At 48.0% G+C, this 25,517-nt stretch overlaps 1 protein-coding gene across 1 annotated transcript in view; it reads left to right on the top strand.

The window, feature by feature from the left end:
- The first annotated feature begins 7,655 nt into the window (after positions 1–7,655).
- The window catches only part of grm5b (glutamate metabotropic receptor 5b), a 134,347-nt gene continuing 116,485 nt past the window's right edge, over positions 7,656–25,517 (top strand). The window contains exons 1-4 of the mRNA XM_090223949.1: positions 7,656–7,962; positions 15,311–15,839; positions 18,153–18,596; positions 18,840–18,954. Of these exons, the coding sequence (XP_090080075.1) occupies positions 15,687–15,839; positions 18,153–18,596; positions 18,840–18,954 (712 nt within the window). The 5' untranslated portion in view covers positions 7,656–7,962; positions 15,311–15,686. The remainder of the gene's footprint in view (positions 7,963–15,310; positions 15,840–18,152; positions 18,597–18,839; positions 18,955–25,517) is intronic.

The raw sequence follows: 25,517 nt of genomic DNA, 5'->3' as shown, positions 1-25,517 counted from the left end.
AAGAAGAAATACACACTAAATATCAAAATCTAGAGGGAGCCTGCTAGATGTGCTGTAAGGCTCGTCGTTACATGAAGACCAAGGTGCAGCGTGGGAGGTGTAAGGCTCGTCGTTACATGAAGACCAAGGTGCAGCGTGGGAGGTGTAAGGCTCGTCGTTACATGAAGACCAAAGTGCAGCGTGGGAGGTGTAAGGCTCGTCGTTACATGAAGACCAAGGTGCAGCGTGGGAGGTGTAAGGCTCGTCGTTACATGAAGACCAAGGTGCAGCGTGGGAGGTGTAAGGCTCGTCGTTACATGAAGACCAAGGTGCAGCGTGGGAGGTGTAAGGCTCGTCGTTACATGAAGACCAAGGTGCAGCGTGGGAGGTGTAAGGCTTGTCGTTACATGAAGACCAAGGTGCAGCGTGGGAGGTGTAAGGCTCGTCGTTACATGAAGACCAAGGTGCAGCGTGGGAGGTGTAAGGCTCGTCGTTACATGAAGACCAAGGTGCAGCGTGGGAGGTGTAAGGCTCGTCGTTACATGAAGACCAAGGTGCAGCGTGGTAGGTGTAAGGCTCGTCGTTACATGAAGACCAAGGTGCAGCGTGGTAGGTGTAAGGCTCGTCGTTACATGAAGACCAAGGTGCAGTGTGGGAGGTGTAAGGCTCGTCGTTACATGAAGACCAAGGTGCAGCGTGGGAGGTGTAAGGCTCGTCGTTACATGAAGACCAAGGTGCAGCGTGGGAGGTGTAAGGCTCGTCGTTACATGAAGACCAAGGTGCAGCGTGGGAGGTGTAAGGCTCGTCGTTACATGAAGACCAAGGTGCAGCGTGGGAGGTGTAAGGCTCGTCGTTACATGAAGACCAAGGTGCAGCGTGGGAGGTGTAAGGCTCGTCGTTACATGAAGACCAAGGTGCAGCGTGGGAGGTGTAAGGCTCGTCGTTACATAAAGACCAAGGTGCAGCGTGGGAGGTGTAAGGCTCGTCGTTACATGAAGACCAAGGTGCAGCGTGGGAGGTGTAAGGCTCGTCGTTACATGAAGACCAAGGTGCAGCGTGGGAGGTGTAAGGCTCGTCGTTACATGAAGACCAAGGTGCAGCGTGGGAGGTGTAAGGCTCGTCGTTACATGAAGACCAAGGTGCAGCGTGGGAGGTGTAAGGCTCGTCGTTACATGAAGACCAAGGTGCAGCGTGGGAGGTGTAAGGCTCGTCGTTACATGAAGACCAAGGTGCAGCGTGGGAGGTGTAAGGCTCGTCGTTACATGAAGACCAAGGTGCAGCGTGGGAGGTGTAAGGCTCGTCGTTACATGAAGACCAAGGTGCAGCGTGGGAGGTGTAAGGCTTGTCGTTACATGAAGACCAAGGTGCAGCGTGGGAGGTTTAAGGCTCGTCGTTACATGAAGAGCAAGGTGCAGCGTGGGAGGTGTAAGGCTCGCCGTTACATGAAGACCAAGGTGCAGCGTGGGAGGTGTAAGGCTCGTCGTTACTTGAAGACCAAGGTGCAGCGTGGGAGGTGTAAGGCTCGTCGTTACATGAAGACCAAGGTGCAGCGTGGGAGGTGTAAGGCTCGTTGTTACATGAAGACCAAGGTGCAGCGTGGGAGGTGTAAGGCTCGTCGTTACATGAAGACCAAGGTGCAGCGTGGGAGGTGTAAGGCTCGTCGTTACATGAAGACCAAGGTGCAGCGTGGGAGGTGTAAGGATCGTCGTTACAAGAAGACCAAGGTGCAGCGTGGGAGGTGTAAGGCTCGTCGTTACATGAAGACCAAGGTGCAGCGTGGGAGGTGTAAGGCTCGTCGTTACATGAAGACCAAGGTGCAGCGTGGGAGGTGTAAGGCTCGTCGTTACATGAAGACCAAGGTGCAGCGTGGTAGGTGTAAGGCTCGTCGTTACATGAAGACCAAGGTGCAGCGTGGGAGGTGTAAGGCTCGTCGTTACATGAAGACCAAGGTGCAGCGTGGGAGGTGTAAGGCTCGTCGTTACATGAAGACCAAGGTGCAGCGTGGGAGGTGTAAGGCTCGTCGTTACATGAAGACCAAGGTGCAGCGTGGGAGGTGTAAGGCTCGTCGTTACATGAAGACCAAGGTGCAGCGTGGGAGGTGTAAGGCTCGTCGTTACATGAAGACCAAGGTGCAGCGTGGTAGGTGTAAGGCTCGTCGTTACATGAAGACCAAGGTGCAGCGTGGGAGGTGTAAGGCTCGTCGTTACATGAAGACCAAGGTGCAGCGTGGGAGGTGTAAGGCTCGTCGTTACATGAAGACCAAGGTGCAGCGTGGGAGGTGTAAGGCTCGTCGTTACATGAAGACCAAGGTGCAGCGTGGGAGGTGTAAGGCTCGTCGTTACATGAAGACCAAGGTGCAGCGTGGGAGGTGTAAGGCTCGTCGTTACATGAAGACCAAGGTGCAGCGTGGGAGGTGTAAGGTTCGTCGTTACATGAAGACCAAGGTGCAGCGTGGTAGGTGTAAGGCTCGTCGTTACATGAAGACCAAGGTGCAGCGTGGGAGGTGTAAGGCTCGTCGTTACATGAAGACCAAGGTGCAGCGTGGTAGGTGTAAGGCTCGTCGTTACATGAAGACCAAGGTGCAGCGTGGGAGGTGTAAGGCTCGTCGTTACATGAAGACCAAGGTGCAGCGTGGGAGATGTAAGGCTCGTCGTTACATGAAGACCAAGGTGCAGCGTGGGAGGTGTAAGGCTCGTCGTTACATGAAGACCAAGGTGCAGCGTGGTAGGTGTAAGGCTCGTCGTTACATGAAGACCAAGGTGCAGCGTGGGAGGTGTAAGGCTCGTCGTTACATGAAGACCAAGGTGCAGCGTGGTAGGTGTAAGGCTCGTCGTTACATGAAGACCAAGGTGCAGCGTGGGAGGTGTAAGGCTCGTCGTTACATGAAGACCAAGGTGCAGCGTGGGAGGTGTAAGGCTCGTCGTTACATGAAGACCAAGGTGCAGCGTGGGAGGTGTAAGGCTCGTCGTTACATGAAGACCAAGGTGCAGCGTGGGAGGTGTAAGGCTCGTCGTTACGTGAAGACCAAGGTGCAGCGTGGTAGGTGTAAGGCTCGTCGTTACATGAAGACCAAGGTGCAGCGTGGGAGGTGTAAGGCTCGTCGTTACATGAAGACCAAGGTGCAGCGTGGGAGGTGTAAAGCTCGTCGTTACATGAAGACCAAGGTGCAGCGTGGGAGGTGTAAGGCTCGTCGTTACATGAAGACCAAGGTGCAGCGTGGGAGGTGTAAGGCTTGTCGTTACATGAAGACCAAGGTGCAGCGTGGGAGGTGTAAGGCTCGTCGTTACATGAAGACCAAGGTGCAGCGTGGGAGGAGTAAGGCTCGTCGTTACATGAAGACCAAGGTGCAGCGTGGGAGGCGTAAGGCTCGTCGTTACATGAAGAGCAAGGTGCAGCGTGGGAGGCGTAAGGCTCGTCGTTACATGAAGACCAAGGTGCAGCGTGGGAGGTGTAAGGCTCGTCGTTACATGAAGACCAAGGTGCAGCGTGGGAGGTGTAAGGCTTGTCGTTACATGAAGACCAAGGTGCAGCGTGGGAGGTGTAAGGCTCGTCGTTACATGAAGACCAAGGTGCAGCGTGGTAGGTGTAAGGCTCGTCGTTACATGAAGACCAAGGTGCAGCGTGGGAGGTGTAAGGCTCGTCGTTACATGAAGACCAAGGTGCAGCGTGGTAGGTGTAAGGCTCGTCGTTACATGAAGACCAAGGTGCAGCGTGGGAGGTGTAAGGCTCGTCGTTACATGAAGACCAAGGTGCAGCGTGGGAGGTGTAAGGCTCGTCGTTACATGAAGACCAAGGTGCAGCGTGGGAGGTGTAAGGCTCGTCGTTACATGAAGACCAAGGTGCAGCGTGGGAGGTGTAAGGCTCGTCGTTACGTGAAGACCAAGGTGCAGCGTGGTAGGTGTAAGGCTCGTCGTTACATGAAGACCAAGGTGCAGCGTGGGAGGTGTAAGGCTCGTCGTTACATGAAGACCAAGGTGCAGCGTGGGAGGTGTAAAGCTCGTCGTTACATGAAGACCAAGGTGCAGCGTGGGAGGTGTAAGGCTCGTCGTTACATGAAGACCAAGGTGCAGCGTGGGAGGTGTAAGGCTTGTCGTTACATGAAGACCAAGGTGCAGCGTGGGAGGTGTAAGGCTCGTCGTTACATGAAGACCAAGGTGCAGCGTGGGAGGAGTAAGGCTCGTCGTTACATGAAGACCAAGGTGCAGCGTGGGAGGCGTAAGGCTCGTCGTTACATGAAGAGCAAGGTGCAGCGTGGGAGGCGTAAGGCTCGTCGTTACATGAAGACCAAGGTGCAGCGTGGGAGGTGTAAGGCTCGTCGTTACATGAAGACCAAGGTGCAGCGTGGGAGGTGTAAGGCTTGTCGTTACATGAAGACCAAGGTGCAGCGTGGGAGGTGTAAGGCTCGTCGTTACATGAAGACCAAGGTGCAGCGTGGGAGGCGTATGGCTCGTCGTTACATGAAGACCAAGGTGCAGCGTGGGAGGTGTAAGGCTCGTCGTTACATGAAGACCAAGGTGCAGCGTGGGAGGTGTAAGGCTCGTCGTTACATGAAGACCAAGGTGCAGCGTGGGAGGTGTAAGGCTTGTCGTTACATGAAGACCAAGGTGCAGCGTGGGAGGTGTAAGGCTTGTCGTTACATGAAGACCAAGGTGCAGCGTGGGAGGCGTAAGGCTCGTCGTTACATGAAGACCAAGGTGCAGCGTGGGAGGTGTAAGGCTTGTCGTTACATGAAGACCAAGGTGCAGCGTGGGAGGTGTAAGGCTCGTCGTTACATGAAGACCAAGGTGCAGCGTGGGAGGTGTAAGGCTTGTCGTTACATGAAGACCAAGGTGCAGCGTGGGAGGTGTAAGGCTCGTCGTTACATGAAGACCAAGGTGCAGCGTGGGAGGTGTAAGGCTCGTCGTTACATGAAGACCAAGGTGCAGCGTGGGAGGTGTAAGGCTCGTCGTTACATGAAGACCAAGGTGCAGCGTGGGAGGTGTAAGGCTCGTCGTTACATGAAGACCAAGGTGCAGCGTGGGAGGTGTAAGGCTCGTCGTTACATGAAGACCAAGGTGCAGCGTGGGAGGTGTAAGGCTCGTCGTTACATGAAGACCAAGGTGCAGCGTGGGAGGTGTAAGGCTCGTCGTTACATGAAGACCAAGGTGCAGCGTGGGAGGTGTAAGGCTCGTCGTTACATGAAGACCAAGGTGCAGCGTGGGAGGTGTAAGGCTCGTCGTTACATGAAGACCAAGGTGCAGCGTGGGAGGCGTAAGGCTCGTCGTTACATGAAGACCAAGGTGCAGACCAAGGTGCAGCGTGGGAGGTGTAAGGCTCGTCGTTACATGAAGACCAAGGTGCAGCGTGGGAGGTGTAAGGCTCGTCGTTACATGAAGACCAAGGTGCAGCGTGGGAGGCGTAAGGCTCGTTGTTACATGAAGAGCAAGGTGCAGCGTGGGAGGCGTAAGGCTCGTCGTTACATGAAGACCAAGGTGCAGCGTGGGAGGTGTAAGGCTCGTCGTTACATGAAGACCAAGGTGCAGCGTGGGAGGTGTAAGGCTCGTCGTTACATGAAGCCCAAGGTGCAGCGTGGGAGGTGTAAGGCTTGTCGTTACATGAAGACCAAGGTGCAGCGTGGGAGGTGAAAGGGTCGTCGTTACATGTAGACCAAGGTGCAGCGTGGGAGGTGTAAGGCTCGTCGTTACATGAAGACCAAGGTGCAGCGTGGGAGGTGTAAGGCTCGTCGTTACATGAAGACCAAGGTGCAGCGTGGGAGGTGTAAGGCTCATCGTTACATGAAGACCAAGGTGCAGCGTGGGAGGTGTAAGGCTCGTCGTTACATGAAGACCAAGGTGCAGCGTGGGAGGTGTAAGGCTCGTCGTTACATGAAGACCAAGGTGCAGCGTGGGAGGCGTAAGGCTCGTCGTTACATGAAGACCAAGGTGCAGCGTGGGAGGCGTAAGGCTCGTCGTTACATGAAGACCAAGGTGCAGCGTGGGAGGCGTAAGGCTCGTCGTTACATGAAGACCAAGGTGCAGCGTGGGAGGCGTAAGGCTCGTCGTTACATGAAGACCAAGGTGCAGCGTGGGAGGCGTAAGGCTCGTCGTTACATGAAGACCAAGGTGCAGCGTGGGAGGTGTAAGGCTCGTCGTTACATGAAGACCAAGGTGCAGCGTGGGAGGTGTAAGGCTCGTCGTTACATGAAGACCAAGGTGCAGCGTGGGAGGCGTAAGGCTCGTCGTTACATGAAGACCAAGGTGCAGCGTGGGAGGCGTAAGGCTCGTCGTTACATGAAGACCAAGGTGCAGCGTGGGAGGCGTAAGGCTCGTCGTTACATGAAGACCAAGGTGCAGCGTGGGAGGCGTAAGGCTCGTCGTTACATGAAGACCAAGGTGCAGCGTGGGAGGCGTAAGGCTCGTCGTTACATGAAGACCAAGGTGCAGCGTGGGAGGCGTAAGGCTCGTCGTTACATGAAGACCAAGGTGCAGCGTGGGAGGTGTAAGGCTCGTCGTTACATGAAGACCAAGGTGCAGCGTGGGAGGTGTAAGGCTCGTCGTTACATGAAGACCAAGGTGCAGCGTGGGAGGCGTAAGGCTCGTCGTTACATGAAGACCAAGGTGCAGCGTGGGAGGCGTAAGGCTCGTCGTTACATGAAGACCAAGGTGCAGCGTGGTAGGTGTAAGGCTTGTCGTTACATGAAGACCAAGGTGCAGCGTGGTAAGTGTAAGGCCCGTCGTTACATGAAGACCAAGGTGCAGCGTGGGAGGTGTAAGGCTCGTCGTTACATGAAGACCAAGGTGCAGCGTGGGAGGTGTAAGGCTTGTCGTTACATGAAGACCAAGGTGCAGCGTGGGAGGTGTAAGGCTCGTCGTTACATGAAGACCAAGGTGCAGCGTGGGAGGCGTAAGGCTTGTCGTTACATGAAGACCAAGGTGCAGCGTGGGAGGTGTAAGGCTCGTCGTTACATGAAGACCAAGGTGCAGCGTGGGAGGTGTAAGGCTCGTCGTTACATGAAGACCAAGGTGCAGCGTGGGAGGTGTAAGGCTCGTCGTTACATGAAGACCAAGGTGCAGCGTGGGAGGTGTAAGGCTTGTCGTTACATGAAGACCAAGGTGCAGCGTGGTAGGTGTAAGGCTCGTCGTTACATGAAGACCAAGGTGCAGCGTGGGAGGTGTACATTTTCTTTCATTTGAAATGTTCCACCAAAAACATTAAACAACTCAACGAACGTAAAGCTAGGAGTGCAACACATGCAACAAACAAAGACAAGATCCCACAACTGAAGGTGGGAAAAAGGGCTGCCTAAGTATGATCCCCAATCAGAGACAACGATAGACAGCTGCCTCTGATTGGGAACCATACTCGGCTAACAAAGAAATACAAACATAGATTTCCCACCCTAGTCACACCCTGACCTACCAAATATAGAATTTAAAGGATCTCTAAGGTCAGGCGTGACATGTGCGACCTATCCAGTCCGCCATGTGTGTGTTTGTGTGTGTAGGCTCCCTCTAGACGTTGCTATTTAGTGTGTATTTAGTGTGTATTTCTGCTTTAAATTCTTTGTTTGCTTTTAATGGTCTTCTAATCCCTCTTGCATTTGGCTGGCGATTTAATCCTGGCCTTGTTTATAACCAAGCCCCTAAAGACTCCCCCTGAATCTGTATCCGCCCATCCATCCATCCATCCAACTATCTATTCACACAAAAACACTTAGCCTATACACATTGAAGAGAGAGAGCACACAGAGTGCTGAGTGAAACACAGAGTGAGATACAGGTAGAGAGAAAGAGAGAGAGAGGGAGAGACGAGCAGAACGTGTCAGATCGGTGGGAGCCGTGCAGTGTGAGGGCTACAGACAGAGAGCGAGCGAAGAGCATGGGAACAAAGACTAGGGATTCCGTCGTTGCTAGGATGAAAAAGTGGTATAATCACAACCATGATGCTCCGATCAGTGCGTGAAGAGTGGGGTTTCTCCAAGACATGCACCGTGGCCTAGTTCAGGTAGGCCTATTCAAATAGCTTTTCCCATATAACTTTTGGATGAGTCTAACATTCAGGAAAAACAACAGAGCAGTCAATTGTATTTATGTTTCTGTAAAAAGCATTGGGTTAAAAATGCAAAGTAATACATTTTCAATATCAAATTTAGGCTTTTACATTGATAGGATACTGTTGAGTTGTATTATTTTGTTCCTAAACGAACGATGAACATGTTAGATGAGTGTGTTTTCACGGTGAGAGGCGGGCTGGCGGCTGTTTACTCGTGCATCATTGGCAATTGTGTCAAAGCCCGGTTGATCTCATCTGATTCCCGAGATATTTGTGGCATCCTGGAATTAGTGTTTATAACACAAAACTGTCCTCTCGTGGACTGCATTCTATTAGTTGGAAATATAATATGATATCAGGAACATTTTAGCACCAAAGCATATGTTGACTGCCTGCAACAAAGCTTCTAGCTTCTAGCTTTGTGATAGGCTATTATACTCTCTAATATTAATATAGCCTAACTCTGTGTATTGTTCCCGCCTGCTGATGACAGTACTAATGATTTAGACTGCTGTTTGTGTTACTGAGACCAGCCTTATGTCTGTGTCTGTGTCTGTGTCTGTGTCTGTGTGTGTGTGTGTGTGTGTGAGAGAGAGAGAGAGATGAGTGACAGTGTCATTGATCAATGAACACACCCAGATGCTCATTCCATCAATATGTCTCAGGATGGCCACGGGGTGGTAGACTTGACATTCTCCTTTTGAGAGGGGACACACACACACACACACACACACACACACACACACACACACACACACACACACACACACACACTGTTAGTCACTGTGTGTGTGTTGTGTGATCTGGTGATCAGTGTGTTTGGTGATCTAGCCTAGTGTCACTGGTTCAATGCTGGGATTCATTCACAAACACTAGAATAGAGAAACTCAAAGGCACCAAACCAGACTTTTACTGGAGGATAAGACGCGCGCTGAGCGGAGCTTCGAATGACACGAGGCAGTCACCTTGCGGTCTGAAAGCGGCAGGCGCAGCAGGAAATTACCCAAACAAAAAACACAAGCACCAACCGCAGTTCTCCCTGAGTGTAGTTGTGTCAGACAGACAAACACATATGACAGTCACTCCTCAGCACAGTGTGAGGATATAGAGAGCGGTCAGATAACGCTGCCCCGTCGCGAGACAGACTGGCTGAGAGGAGATAGAGAGAGGGGGATTGAGAGACCAGCGCAGAGAACAGAAGAGGGGGTTTGGCGCGCGATGCGTGAGCAGACATAGCACCGGCAGAGTTTGTGCGTGACATGAAGACGAGATGAGCTCGAGCTGTGGCCTTGGTCGCGAGCAGCCGGTGCTGGTTCTGTCGTTATCCCGTCGAACGATTAACGAGGTCGTAGGCTACATGTGATGATACGAGCCCCAGGGTCAGATTGACACGGTAAGGCTCTCTGTGTATATATTTGGATTTAACGTAACTGCGCGTTCAGCCTGTGGATGCAACAGTGAGACACAGCAGATAGCCTACATACACTATGTTGACTTCATATGGAATGGAGAGACATGATTTTGGTTGACGTCAGACAAGGCTAATACTCATTTCAGATTATGTCTCTGTCATGTTTTTGCATTAATTGCTCGTTAAAAGCTCCTGCCAACGTTACCGGGGTTGGTTATTGGTACCCCTCCCCCAAATGCTACAGACTTTCTGTTCTCTCTCTGACATAATTCCGTGTAGCAGACAGCCTTCTTGCACTCCTGTCTTTAAGTCTGTCTGAACGGTGAGGATTTAGTTTAACATTGTCAAGAGAAAGATACAAGTTACAGAACTCTCTTCTCTGCAATGGTTGAGTGGGTAAACGGTGGCGCGCGCGACGACTGTTATGGTTCAATTTCAGCACCGCGGACAGCTCCGAAGGGCAAGCGCATGCAGCTACCACATCCGTCCCGTTTACACAGGCTATGAGACAGACATACAGACCATCGCCACGTCTTGTTATTTGACATTGTTAACCATGGAGCCAGGAGCGGAATGGGACAAGAAAGGCCCTGCCTTTTCCAACACACCGACCCATTTGTTTCCATAATGCCACCATTATTAGCCAGATAATAAAACATTTGAAGAAAAAAAGTTACAGGCCCACTGGGCTAAAAATGGACCAGCCAATCTGGCATTTTGGGCCAGTCTGCCCCTGCTTGGAGCACATTCCCATTGGCAGACTTCACAGGGGCATTCATATAGGCTACACAGGCACAGATATCCTATAAGTCATTTTATGGGCACAGGCTCATCATGTGAAAATCATGCTATCATCTCCCGCTCTGTTTACTCAACTAATCAATGACAACATCTGCGAGCAATTTCAATCTCCCAGACTGTTGATTGTCCATCCGGTGTATTAACGGGGTTTATTTAAAGCGTTAACCGTGGTGTGTTGAATGTGGTAGCCTAGCCTGTCAATTTCTACTGGTGTGAGAGAAGCGCAGTGTCCTCTGATAAACATGCATGCCTAATTGATAAGATATATGTTTCTGTGAATGGGATATAGGGGGAATTCATTCGGTTCCGTAATAAAGTACAAACAGAGCGACGGGTATGCAATACCGCCCGCAGAGAGCACGCGAGAGAAAGAGAGAGAGAGAGATGGAGTGCAAACAGTACAGACATCTACCAAAAAGCAATTAGTAGCAAAAAATACAATCTCGCCTAGACAACTTTTTAGAATTAACATTCTCCTACAGCAATGAAGGTGTAAATTTGGCCGTTTGGAACATAAACTTTATATTTGACAAATTAGCCTCCTCCTAATCTAAAGAAGCATACGTAAGAGCAAACCAGAAATCGAAGAAAGTCATTGAGAAATATATCTAATCAAAATCACAGAGAACCAGACAACAAAAATATACGCCTTCAATATGGGGAAACACTGAAGCAATACAAACACACCCTAAGAACAAAAAAGGAACAGCACATTAGAAATCAGCTGGATGGAATTGAGGAATCCAGAGAATCAAACCACTTCTGGGAGAATTGAAATAAATTAAACAAACCTCATCATGAGGAATTGGCTATCCAAAATGGGGATGTGTGGAGAAATCACTTTGCAAACCTCTACAGCAATATAACAAAGAGCCCAGAACAAAAAGATATACAAGAAAAATGACAAATCCTTGAATCAGCAGTCAAAGACCATCAGAATCCTGTGGATACCCCAATTACAGAAGAAGAATTATTGGAAAAACTATGCACTCTCCAACCCAAAAAGGCCTGTGGTGCTGATGGTATTTTAAATGAAATGATCAAATATACAGACCACAAATTCAAATTGGCTATACTCAAACTCTTCAACATTATCCTCACTGCAGGTATTTTCCACGATATTTGGAACAAGGGATTGATCACACCAATCTATAAAAATGGAGACAAATTTGAGCCAAATAATTACAGAGGAATTTGCGTTAACCGCAACTTGGGAAAAATTCTCTGCAGTATTATAAATAGCAGACTACATCATTTCCTTGACGAACACAACGTCCTAAGCAGAAGCCAGATTGGATTTCTAAAAAATGATCGTACAACAGACCACATTTACACCCTCCACACTCTAATTGATAAACAAGTCAACCAAAACAAAGGCAAAATCTACTCGTTTTTTTGTAGATTTCAAGGAAGCATTTGATTCAATTTGGCACGAGGGTCTTTTTTATAAACTAATAGAAAGTGGTATTGGAGGGAAAACATATGATTTTACTAAATCAATGTACACTAACAACAAATGTGTGGCTAAAATTGGCATCAAGCAAACAGACTTCTTCTCTCAGGGACGGGGAGTGAAACAGGGCTGCGCAATAAGTCCAACACTATTTAACATCTACATAAATGAATTGGCAAAAACATTAGAAGAATCGTCAGCACCTGGTATCACCCTACACAACACTGAATCAAGTGTCTGCTGTACGCAGATGACCTGGTGCTGCTGTCTCCCACTAAAGAGGGGTTACAGCAGCACCTAGATCGTCTGCACAGGTTCTGTCAGACCTGGGCTCTGACAGTTTACCTAAAAAAAAACACAAAAATAATGATATTCCAAAAAAAGGACCGGAAATAAGGATGACAAATATAAATTCTATTTGGACACAGTTCTATTAGAACACACCAAAGACTACACATATCTAGGACTAAATATCAGCAACACAGGTAGCTTTCACATGGTTGTGAAAGAGCTGAGAGACAAAGCAAGAAGAGCATTCTATGCCATTAAAAGGAACATCAAAATCGAAATTCCAATTAGAATCTGTCTCAAAATGTTTCAATCAGTTATAGAACCAATTGCTCTATATGGCAGTGAAGTATGGGGTCCAATCTCTAATAATGAATTTACCAAATGGGACAAACATCCAATCGAAATACTGCATGCAGAGTTTTGCAAGACTGTATTGCATGTGCAAAGAAAAACTCAAAATAATGCATGTAGAGCAGAATTGGGCCAATACCCCCTCCTCATTCGAATAGAAAAAAGAGCCATCAAATTTGAGAAACATCTAAAAACAAGTGACCCCAAAACATTCCATCACACAGCTCTACAATGTCAAGAGATGAAACAAGAGAAGAGACCCCTCAGCCAGTCCCCTTCACCAACCCAAACCAACCCCATAGAGCCTCAGGACAGCACTCTGGCCCAACCAAATCATCACAAAACAAAAAAATATATATATCACCTATTGGAAAGACACAACAAAAACTCAAAGTAAACTTCAATGCTTTTTGGCTCTTAACAGACAGTACATGGTGGCAGACTATCTGACCACTGTGACTGATAGAAAACTGAGGAAAACATTGACTAGGTACAGACTCAGTGAGCACAGTCTGGCTATAGAGACCGGTCGTCACAGAGAAACCTGGCTGCCCAGAGAGGACAGGCTGTGTTCACTCTGCTCCAGGGGAGAGGTAGAGACTGAGCTCCATTTCCTATTACACTGTGACAAATACTCAGACCTAAGAGAATATTTCTTTCCCAAAATTATAATTCAATACAAAGAATTTGAAACTATAAAAGATGAAGAAAAAATCTAATATTTATTAGGTGAAAAGCCAAAATGTGCAGTTTTGGCAGCCAAATATGTGTCCTCCTGCCACAACCTGAGGGAAAGCCAGTGAAAAGTGCAAAGTAATGTCGATAATATTTCCCATCTTGTTTTGTCTTGTACCATGTCATGTGTCTTCTCAGTCATGTTGACACTGGTCTACTGCCATTGCTTTAATGTATTGTTGTTCTCATGAATATTGTTGTTGTAGTTGTTGTTAATGGTAATCACATGTCCACTACTACTATTATTATTGCTGTTGTTCCCACCATTTATTTATATATAAATATTTTATATATAAATGTATATTTTTATTTTTCGATATGTATACTTTGACAATGTAAGTAATAATGAACTTGCCATGTCAATAAAGTCAATTGAATTGAATTGAGAGAGGGGGGGGGGGAGAGGGAGAGAGACAAAAAGAGAGAGAAGGAGAGATAGAGAGAGAGAGAGAGGAGATGAGAGAAGAGAGAGAGGGAGAGAGAGAGGGAGAGAGAGGAGGAGAGAGAGAGAGAGAGGAGATGAGAGGAGAGAGAGGGAGAGAGAGAGAGGGGGAGAGAGGAGGATAGAGAGAGGGGGAGAGAGGAGGAGAGATAGAGAGGGAGAGAGAGAGAGAGGAGAGGAGGATAGAGAGAGGGGGAGAGAGGAGGAGAGATAGAGAGGGAGAGAGAGAGGAGAGGAGAGGGAGAGGAGAGAGAGGGAGAGAGAGAGATGGTGGTGGAGGAGTCTGTACCATAATAAATCAGTCTCGCGGGCTGCAGGATGAATAGCTCTGAGGAAGAGGTCGGTGCAGCAGAATGGACCCAGCGCGAGCAGCTCTCCAGTTTACGGCGCTGTAATGATGCTGTCATATTAATTACATCCCTTGACCCAATCGTTTCCCCCCTACTGCTCGAGCTGTTGGGCCACTCTGCCAACATTCCGACGACCTTGATCAAGTCTTTTTTGCATAAACATCAAAAAGTTCAAGCGTTTACGCTGGACCCATCCCCTAAAAAACTATTCTGTGTACCGTGCTTCCCGCCCCTTGAAATATGTTGAACCTGTGGTTGACATGTGGTTATGCGTAGTTGAGGTGAGCTTGAATATGTACTGAACAAAATTATAAATGCAACAATTTCAACTATTTTACTGAGTTACAGTTCATGGGAAGGAAATCAGTTAATTTAAATAAATTCATGATGCCCTAATCTATGGATTTCACATTACTGAGCAGAGGCGCAGCCATGGGTGGGCCTGGGAGGGCATAGGACCACCCACTTGGGAGCCAGGCCTATCCATTGGGGAACCAGTCAATCAGAATGAGTTTTTCCCCACAAAATGGCTTTATTACAGACAGAAATACTCCTCAGTTTCATCAGCTGTCCGGGTGGCTGGTCTCAGATGATCCCGCAGGTGAAGAAGCCGGACTTGGAGGTCCTGGGTTGGCGTGGTTACACGTGGTCTAAGGTGTTGTGAGGCCAGTTGGATGTGGAGGTCCTGGGCTGATGTGGTTTGCGGTTGTGAGGCATTCTCTAAAACGATGTTGGAGGCGGCTTATGGTAGAGAAATGAATAGCTCTGGTGGACATTCCTGCAGTCAGCATGCCATTTGCACGCTCCCTCAAAACTTGAGACATCTGTGGCATTGTGTTGTGTGACAAAACTGGACATTTTAGAGTGGCTTTTTATTGTCGCCAAGCACAAAAGTGCACCTGTGTACTAATTAACAGGGATGTAAACAAATTTGTGCACAAAATTGTAGAGAAATAAGCTTTTTGTGCGTCTGAAAAATTTCTGGGATCTTTTATTTCCGCTCATGAAACATGGGACCAACACTTTACATGTTGCGTTTATATTTTTGTTCAGTATGTTTGCTTAAAATACAAACAAGTTTTAGTTATAGTTTATGACATTAGGTAGAGGGACTGTGTTGTTTATCATGAGCGTTTTGTGAATTGGACCTTTGAAAAACTACACAAGGCCTCAATCATGCAACTTCTAGTGATATTCTGACGAGGCAATGGTGTGAAACTGGTAGGATTCATGGGAGAGTATGAGGCTGTTTGGATAGGTTTTCACTGGGTATGGTTCCTGTGCTCTGAGGCTTGGTCTGGTGTTGTATGTTATTGTTCTCACTCCTCTCTGACAGCCTTCCCTGCTCCCTGATGTGTCACAGTTAGATAACAGATTGATGTGAAAACAGCAAAGTAAGCCACTATAAAGGACTGATTTCCCCCTGCCGCATTCAGACCCTGACCCCCCACTACCTCTGTTTACAGGTAACGACCCGCCCCTTTACCTGTCTGTTACCTGTTACCATGGAGACCACTGCTTCACCATAGAAGACGATATTCCTCAACCAACCAGAGTGGAGTTCGCTTTCGACCAGAAGGATTCAAAAGTATTTCCCAGGATACACTGCTTCTCACTGGCACTTATTATTGTTAACGTGGCAATGGCCTTTCCTTGACCTCTGCAGCAGGAGGAGGAAGAGTTTCTTTGTGTGGTTTGTTTGGCTTGCCACCACTCCCCAATATGGAGAGGAACTTTACTCTTATGAAGCGTAATAGTTCTTGATCAAACTGGACATCATCAAGACACATCATCAAGACACATCATCAAGACATATTCTTAGTTAACAAACTGACCGATGAGATGATCTGGATCATCCTGGCCCTGCCCATGTGGGCGTGGCGTGGGACTGTTGGCGATTCCCAGGCTAACGAGCGGCGCGTCGTGGCACACATCCCTGGTGACATCATCATAGGAGCCCTGTTCTCTGTCCATCACCAGCCGACAGCGGACAAGGTACAACCCTCTGAGACTAAGACATCTTGTATGTACACATGAATGACAGATGGTGTGAGTGTGATGGACAGTGGGGTCTGAAATGATTGGCACCCCGATAAAGATTAGCCAAAATTACTGTAAACAATAAATCATTTAAATACTGAGCTATATTTTTTGCTAAAAAAAATGGTTCCAATCCAAGTGCCAATGCTGTTTAGAAAACAGAAGGTGTTTACATTTGTTGGAGAAGATTTTAAAATGTAGCTGTTTGGCTCTGCACACCAGTGGGAATGTATGAGCAGAACAGAACCCCATACCTACTGTAAAATATGATGCTAGATATTTAGTATTATGGGTCTGTTTATTTTCCACTGGTCAACATCATTATGAACTTTACCCACTAGGAGTACATTTTAGCCAAAAACCTGGTTGCCTCTGCAAGTGAATCTTCCAGCAAGAGTATCCTAAGCACACATCAAAATCCACAATGGAAACCATGTATCAGCCACAAAATCAACATTTTACAATGGTCATCTTCGCTTCCAGACCCATTGAAAACCAGTCGTTTGAATTGAAGAAGGCAGTCCAGGTGTCTTTGAATTGAAGAGGACAGTCCAGATGTCTTTGAATTGAAGAGGACAGTCGTATGTCTTTGAATTGAAGAGGACAGTCCGTATGTCTTTGAATTGAAGAGGACAGTCCGTATGTCTTTGAATTGAAGAGGACAGTCCAGATGTCTTTGAATTGAAGAGGACAGTCCAGATGTCTTTGAATTGAAGAGGACAGTCCAGATGTCTTTGAATTGAAGAGGACAGTCCAGATGTCTTTGAATTGAAGAGGACAGTCCAGATGTCTTTGAATTGAAGAGGACAGTCCAGATGTCTTTGAATTGAAGAGGACAGTCCAGATGTCTTTGAATTGAAGAGGACAGTCCAGATGTCTTTGAATTGAAGAGGACAATCCAGATGTCTTTGAATTGAAGAGGACAGTCCAGATGTCTTTGAATTGAAGAGGACAGTCCGTATGTCTTTGAATTGAAGAGGACAGTCCAGATGTCTTTGAATTGAAGAGGACAGTCCAGATGTCTTTGAATTGAAGAGGACAGTCCAGATGTCTTTGAATTGAAGAGGACAGTCCAGATGTCTTTGAATTGAAGAGGACAGTCCAGATGTCTTTGAATTGAAGAGGACAGTCCAGATGTCTTTGAATTGAAGAGGACAGTCCAGATGTCTTTGAATTGAAGAGGACAGTCCAGATGTCTTTGAATTGAAGAGGACAGTCCAGATGTCTTTGAATTGAAGAGGACAGTCCAGATGTCTTTGAATTGAAGAGGACAGTCCAGATGTCTTTGAATTGAAGAGGACAGTCCGTATGTCTTTGAATTGAAGAGGACAGTCCAGATGTCTTTGAATTGAAGAGGACAGTCTAGATGTCTTTGAATTGAAGAGGACAGTCCGTATGTCTTTGAATTGAAGAGGACAGTCCGTATGTCTTTGATTTGAAGAGGACAGTCCGTATGTCTTTGAATTGAAGAGGACAGTCCGTATGTCTTTGAATTGAAGAGGACAGTCCGTATGTCTTTGGATTGAAGAGGACAGTCCAGATGTCTTTGAATTGAAGAGGACAGTCCGTATGTCTTTGAATTGAAGAGGACAGTCCGTATGTCTTTGAATTGAAGAGGACAGTCCGTATGTCTTTGAATTGAAGAGGACAGTCCGTATGTCTTTGGATTGAAGAGGACAGTCCAGATGTCTTTGAATTGAAGAGGACAGTCCGTATGCACAGACAAAGGATATCAGGGATCTGAAAGGGTTCTGACTGGAGGACTGGTCTAAGATCTCTCCCAATGTGTTCTCCAACTCAGAAAACAGTGTTGTTATCCTCGCATAGTGAAGGAAGGTTTTAAAGGTATTTAAAACAGGGGTGTCAATAATTTTGACCCCTACCTTTTTGAGAAGAAAACTATTACTTGTTAAACACAAGATATTTCTCTGAGCAATTGTATTAGTACAAAATAACACAATTTCCCAAAACTGTTTTAGCATACAATATGGCTCAGTTTTTGAATTGTTTATTTTATACAGTCATTTTTGCTATTCTTTGTCAAGGGGTGTCAATCATTTCAGACTGTGTGACGGTGTATGTTATCCACCCAAGGTGTAAGATATCAAATCAAATTAAGTAGCGTAAGCACTACGCTATCCAGTGTGTGTGTGTGTGTGTGTGTGTGTGTGTGTGTGTGTGTGTGTGTGTGTGTGTGTGTGTGTGTGTGTGTGTGTGTGTAGTGATGCTGTATATGTGTGTGTGATGACGTGTGTGTTCCTCCCCCAGGTACACGAACGTAAATGCGGCTCGGTGCGCGAGCAGTACGGTATCCAGCGTGTTGAGGCCATGCTACACACTCTAGACCGTATCAACGCTGACCCCCGTATCCTCCCCAACATCAGCCTGGGCTGTGAGATAAGAGACTCCTGCTGGCACTCTGCTGTGGCCCTGGAGCAGAGCATTGAGTTCATACGAGACTCCCTGGTGTCCTCCGATGAGGCCGAGGTGGGGGGAGGCAGTGTGTGGGGGGGCGGCGGGGGAGGAGCCGATGGGAGGGGAGGGCCGAGGTGTGCGGACCATGCTGCAACCCCCATGCGGGGGAAGAAGCCCATCGTCGGGCTGATAGGACCAGGCTCCAGCTCTGTGGCCATCCAGGTCCAGAACCTCCTACAGCTCTTCAACATACCCCAGATCGCCTACTCTGCTACCAGCATGGACCTCAGTGACAAGGTAGGCACACAATTATTTTCTAGTCTGTTTGACTCTATTCTACTTTCTCTGATCTACTTCATTCTAAATCTATTTTAATAGTACTTTATGAGTATCCTACTGTGTTTCTCTTCAACAGAATCTGTATAAGAACTTTATAAGTACGGTTTCTCTTCAACAGAATCTGTATAAGTACTTTATAAGTACTGTTTCTTGCCAACAGAATCTGTATAAGTACTTTATAAGTACTGTTTTCTCCAACAGAGTTTGTATAAGTACTTTATGAGAGTGGTGCCATCGGATGCTCAGCAGGCCAGAGCCATGGTGGACATTGTCAAGAGATACAACTGGAGCTACGTCTCTGCCATCCACACTGAGGGTAAGAATACACAAGCCCCCCTACAGTGTCAGGGTTAGAATATACAAGCCCCCCTACAGTGGCAGGGTTAGAATATACAAGCCCCCTACAGTGGCAGGGTTAGAATATACAAGCCCCCTACAGTGGCAGGGTTAGAATATACAAGCCCCCTACAGTGACAGGTTTAGAATATACAAGCCCCCCTACAGTGGCAGGGTTAGAATATACAAGCCCCCCTACAGTGGCAGGGTTAGAATATACAAGCCCCCCTACAGTGGCAGGGTTAGAATATACAAGCCCCCTACAGTGGCAGGGTTAGAATATACAAGCCCCCCTACAGTGGTAGGGTTAGAATATACAAGCCCCCCTACAGTGGTAGGGTTAGAATATACAAGCCCCCCTACAGTGACAGGTTTAGAATATACAAGCCCCCCTACAGTGGCAGGGTTAGTATATACAAGCCCCCCTTCAGTGACAGGTTTAGAATATACAAGCCCCCCTACAGTGGTAGGGTTAGAATATACAAGCCCCCCCTACAGTGGTAGGGTTAGAATATACAAGCCCCCCTACAGTGGCAGGGTTAGAATATACAAGCCCCCTACAGTGGCAGGGTTAGAATATACAAGCCCCCCTACAGTGGCAGGGTTAGAATATACAAGCCCCCTACAGTGGCAGGGTTAGAATATACAAGCCCCCTACAGTGGCAGGGTTAGAATATACAAGCCCCCCTACAGTGACAGGGTTAGAATATACAAGCCCCCTACAGTGGCAGGGTTAGAATATACAAGCCCCCTACAGTGGCAGGGTTAGAATATACAAGCCCCCCTACAGTGGCAGGGTTAGAATATACAAGCCCCCTACAGTGGCAGGGTTAGAATATACAAGCCCCCCTACAGTGGTAGGGTTAGAATATACAAGCCCCCCTACAGTGGTAGGGTTAGAATATACAAGCCCCCCTACAGTGACAGGTTTAGAATATACAAGCCCCCCTACAGTGGCAGGGTTAGTATATACAAGCCCCCCTTCAGTGACAGGTTTAGAATATACAAGCCCCCCTACAGTGGTAGGGTTAGAATATACAAGCCCCCCTACAGTGGTAGGGTTAGAATATACAAGCCCCCCTACAGTGGCAGGGTTAGAATATACAAGCCCCCTACAGTGGCAGGGTTAGAATATACAAGCCCCCCTACAGTGGCAGGGTTAGAATATACAAGCCCCCTACAGTGGCAGGGTTAGAATATACAAGCCCCCTACAGTGGCAGGGTTAGAATATACAAGCCCCCCTACAGTGACAGGGTTAGAATATACAAGCCCCCTACAGTGGCAGGGTTAGAATATACAAGCCCCCTACAGTGGCAGGGTTAGAATACGCTCTGTGTGTCTTTCCATCTTCTTTTTCTGCTGCTCTGTGGCCATTCACACAAACAAGCACATTTGAGAGAATGTGTTTTTGATATTGAGTTTGTGTGTTTCCCTCTTCCCACTCACATCCATGCTTTCTCTTCTGGCCCTCCCTCTCTCTCTCTTTCTCTCTCTCTCCCTCCCTCTCTCTCTCTCTCTGGGTGCCGATGACTGGCTGTAATTAATCTGTTCTTTGGCCACAAAGGGAAGCAGGTCTTTAGCTGAACTGTCAATTAGAGTTACACCTTAACACACACACACACACACACACACACACACACACACACACACACACACACACACACACACACACACACACACACACACACACACACACACACACACACACACACACACACACACACACACACACACACACACACACACACACACACAGAGGGTCTGGCACTGGACTCCTCATCCCCTCCAGCATCGCCTAAGGGCCAAACTTCTATATATGTGTCTGTCTCTGTGTTGTGAATACGAGGCTTTCTCTCTCTGTGTTGTGAATACGAGGCTTTCTGTCTCTGTGTTGTGAATACGAGGCTTTCCGTCTCTGTGTTGTGAATACGAGGCTTTCCGTCTCTGTGTTGTGAATACGAGGCTTTCCGTCTCTGTGTTGTGAATACAAGGCTTTCTGTCTCTGTGTTGTGAATACGAGGCTTTCTGTCTCTGTGTTGTGAATACGAGGCTTTCTGTCTCTGTGTTGTGAATACGAGGCTTTCTGTCTCTGTGTTGTGAATACGAGGCTTTCTGTCTCTGTGTTGTGAATACGAGTCTTTCTCTCTCTGTGTTGTGAATACGAGGCTTTCTGTCTCTGTTGTGAATACGAGGCTTTCTGTCTCTGTGTTGTGAATACGAGGATTTAGGAGTGTTTCTGTAAGTGTATACGGAAGGTACGGAACAGAAACACTAGTGTTTGTCTCGTCTCGTCTCATTTCTCAAAGACGACTGCTCTGCCTCGTCTAGAGAGAGAAGGAGAGAGAAAAGGAGAGCGAGAAGGAGGAAGGGGACAGTGATATGATGAGAGAGAGATAAAGCAGAAAGGAGGATCATGGAAACAGGAGGAGAGAGAGAGATAAAGCAGAAAGGAGGATCATGGAAACAGGAAGCGAGAGAGAGAGATGAAGCAGAAAGGAGGATCATGGAAACAGGAAGATAGAGAGATAAAGCAGAAAGGAGGACCATGGAAACAGGAAGAGCGAGAGAGATAAAGCAGAAAGGAGGATCATGGAAACAGGAAGAGAGAGAGATAAAGCAGAAAGGAGGACCATGGAAACAGGAAGAGAGAGGTTAGAGGGAACATAAACACAGAGGAAGAGAGAGGTTAGAGGGAACATAAACACAGAGGAAGAGAGAGGTTAAAGGGAACATAAACACAGAGGAAGAGAGAGGTTAGAGGGAACATAAACACAGAGGAAGAGAGAGGTTAGAGGGAACATAAACACAGAGGAAGAGAGAGGTTAGAGGTTAGAGGTTAGAGGGAACATAAACACAGAGGAAGAGAGATGTTAGAGGTTAGAGGATAGAGGGAACATAAACACAGAGGAAGAGAGAGGTTAGAGGGAACATAAACACAGAAGAAGAGAGAGGTTAGAGGTTAGAGGGAACATAAACACAGAGGAAGAGAGAGGTTAGAGGGAACATAAACACAGAGGAAGAGAGAGGTTAGAGGGAACATAAACACAGAAGAAGAGAGAGGTTAGAGGGAACATAAACACAGAGGAAGAGAGGTTAGACGGAACATAAACACAGAGGAAGAGAGAGGTTAGAGGTTAGAGGGAACATAAACACAGAAGAAGAGAGAGGTTAGAGGGAACATAAACACAGAGGAAGAGAGAGGTTAGAGGGAACATAAACACAGAGGAAGAGAGAGGTTAGAGGTTAGAGGGAACATAAACACAGAAGAAGAGAGAGGTTAGTGGGAACATAACACAGAGGAAGAGAGAGGTTAGAGGGAACATAAACACAGAGGAAGAGAGATTCAAAGAAAGAGAGAGACCGGGTGAGATAGTACAATGGAAAGGGAGACATGTTAAGTGTGGGTTTTTAAATGAGAGTGTGAATATACTGGATGTCTCTGTCAGCATAGATATGGTCGGTGGTAAACTCTGGGCTGAGGAAGAGGAGTCAGAATGATGAGTAAATCACCTGAATGAGAGATGCTTGATCATATCTCATGCTCTCTGTCTGTCCTACAGAGACAGGGGGTGTGTGTGAGGGGGTGTTTCTGTGTGTTGCAGCGTGTGTTTAGGAAGTATGTGTGTGTGTGTAGCGGTGACAGTGATGGACCTAGGAACTGAGTAAGGGCCTCAGAACTTCCTATCGTTTACTATGTGTGGTAGAGATGTTATTTCCTTCCATAGCTCTCTTGGGAGAGACATTTGGATTGATTTAACCTTTATTTTACCAAGTAAGTTGACTGAACACATTCTCATTTACAGCAACGACCTGGGGAATAGTTACAGGGGAGAGGAGGGGGATGAATGAGCCAATTGTCATGTCACAGTGTCAACTGGAGGTACAGCTCTGTCCCTTGTGTATGGCCGTATATGTGTTGTGTGTAACTGAGTGTATGTGTGTGGCTGTGTGTTTGTGTGTGTGGCTGTGTGGTTGTCTACCTCTTATAGGGAGGAATAGGTAGAGTAGTGAGAGAGGGGGGTAGGAGTATGGGGAGGAGGGGACGGATAGGTAGGGGAGAGATGGAGGATGGGGAAGAGGGAAAGGTAGGGGGAGAGATGGAGGATGAGGAGGAGGGATAGGTAGGGGAGAGATGGAGGATAGGGAGGAGGGATAGGTAGGGGAGAGATGGAGGATAGGGAGGAGGGATAGGTAGGGGAGAGATGGAGGATAGGGAGGAGGGATAGGTAGGGGAGAGATGGAGGATAGGGAGGAAGGATAGGTAGGGGAGAGATGGAGGATAGGGAGGAGGGATAGGTAGGGGAGAGATGGAGGATAGGGAGGAAGGATAGGTAGGAGAGAGATGGAGGATGGGGAGGAGGGATACGTAGGGGAGAGATGGAGGAAAGGGAGGAGGGATAGGTAGGGGAGAGATGGAGGATAGGGAGGGAGGAAGGATAGGTAGGGGAGAGATGGAGGATGGGGAGGAGGGATAGGTAGGGGAGAGATGGAGGATAGGGAGGAGGGATAGGTAGGGGGAGAGATGGAGGATAGGGAGGAGGGATAGGTAGGGGGAGAGATGGAGGTTAGGGAGGAGGGATAGGTAGGGGAGAGATGGAGGATAGAGAGGAGGGCTAGGTAGGGGGAGATATGGAGGATGAGGATGAGGGATAGGTAGGGAATAGATGGAGGATAGGGAGAAGGGATAGGTAGGGGAGAGATGGAGGATGGGGAGGAGGGATAGGTAGGGGAGAGATGGATGATAGGGAGGAAGGATAGGTAGGGGAGAGATGGAGGATAGGGAGGAGGGATAGGTAGGGGGAGAGATGGAGGATAGGGAGGATGGATAGGTAGGTGGAGAGATGGAGGATAGGGAGGAGGGATAGGTAGGGGGAGAGATGGAGGATAGGGAGGAGGGATAGGTAGGGGGAGAGATGGAGGATAGGGAGGAGGTATAGGTAGGGGGTGAGATGGAGGATAGGGAGGAGGGATAGGTAGGGGAGAGATGGAGGATAGGGAGGAGGGATAGGTAGGGGAGAGATGGAGGATAGGGAGGAGGGATAGGTAGGTGGAGAAATGGAGGATGAGGAGGAGGGATAGGTAGGAGAGAGATGGAGGATAGGGAGGGGGGATAGGTAGGGGGAGAGATGGAGGATAGGGAGGACGGCTAGGTAGGGGAGAGATGGAGGATAGGGAGGAGGGATAGGTAGGGGAGAGATGATGATAGGGAGGAAGGATAGGTAGGGGAGAGATGGAGGATATGGAGGAGGGATAGGTAGGGGAGAGATGGAGGATAGGGAGGAGAGATAGGTAGGGGAGAGATGGAGGATAGGGAGGAGGGATAGGTAGGGGGAGATATGGAGGAGGGATAGGTAGGGGGAGAAATATGGAAGATATGGAAGATAAGGGAAGAGGGATAGGTAGGGGGAGAAATATGGAAGATATGGAAGATAGGTAGGAGGGATAGATTGGGGAGAGATGGAGGATAGGGAGGAGAGATAGGTAGGGGAGAGATGGAGGATGGGGAGGAGGGCTAGGTAGGTGGAGAGAGATGGAGGATAGGGAGGAGGGATAGGTAGGGGGAGAGAGATGGAGGATAGGGAGGAGGGATAGGTAGGGTAGAGATGGAGGATAGGGAGGAGGGATATGTAGGGTAGAGATGGAGGATAGGGAGGAGGGATATGTAGGGTAGAGATGGAGGATAGGGAGGAGGGATAGGTAGGGGGAGATATGGAGGATAGGGAGGACGGCTAGGTAGGGGAGAGATGGAGGATAGGGAGGAGGGATAGGTAGGGGAGAGATGGATGATAGGGAGGAGGGATAGGTAGGGGAGAGATGGAGGATGAGGAGGAGGGGCAGACAGGGATAACCGATTAAATTGGCATTCTGTAGTCTGAAGTCTGTGGTTGTAAGTCCATAGTCTAAAGTCCATAGTCATAAGTCCATAGTCATAAGTCCATAGTCATAAGTCCATAGTCATAAGTCCATAGTCATAAGTCCATAGTCATAAGTCCATAGTCATAAGTTCATAGTCATAAGTCCATAGTCATAAGTCCATAGTCTGTCTTCTGAAGTCTGTAGTTGCAAGTCTGTAGTTGCAAGTCTGTAGTCTGTAGTCCGTAGTCCGTAGTCCGCACATGGAGGAGAGTATACAGGAGGAGAAAAAGGATCAGAGAATAGGGGGGTATTTGTTTCCTAGACTCAGTGTGACTTCTCAGACACATTCTGACAAACACTCACTTCCAAGTACCCCCTAACCACCACCTCTCTCTCTCTCTCTCTCTGTCTCTCTCTCTCTCTCTACCTCTCTCTCTTTCTCTCTCTCTCCTCCTCCTCTCTCTATCCCTCTGTCCTCCTCCTCTCTCTCTATCTCTCTCTCTCTCTCCTCCTCCTCTCTCTATTCCTTTGTCCTCCTCCCCTCTCTCCCTCTCTCTCCCCCCCTCTCTCTACCCCTCTCCCCAAAGTACTGAGTGTTGTCTCTCTGCTCTCCTGAGAGGGAACATTAAATGGACAGTGCTTATTTGGGCAGAGATGATACCTCTCAGGGGATTAAAACTGTTGAA

Source organism: Oncorhynchus mykiss, chromosome 27, assembly GCF_057628025.1.
Source record: "Oncorhynchus mykiss isolate SJ-2025 chromosome 27, ASM5762802v1, whole genome shotgun sequence".
Classification (NCBI taxonomy): Eukaryota; Metazoa; Chordata; class Actinopteri; order Salmoniformes; family Salmonidae; genus Oncorhynchus; species Oncorhynchus mykiss.
This window is presented reverse-complemented; position numbering and strand designations above follow the sequence as displayed.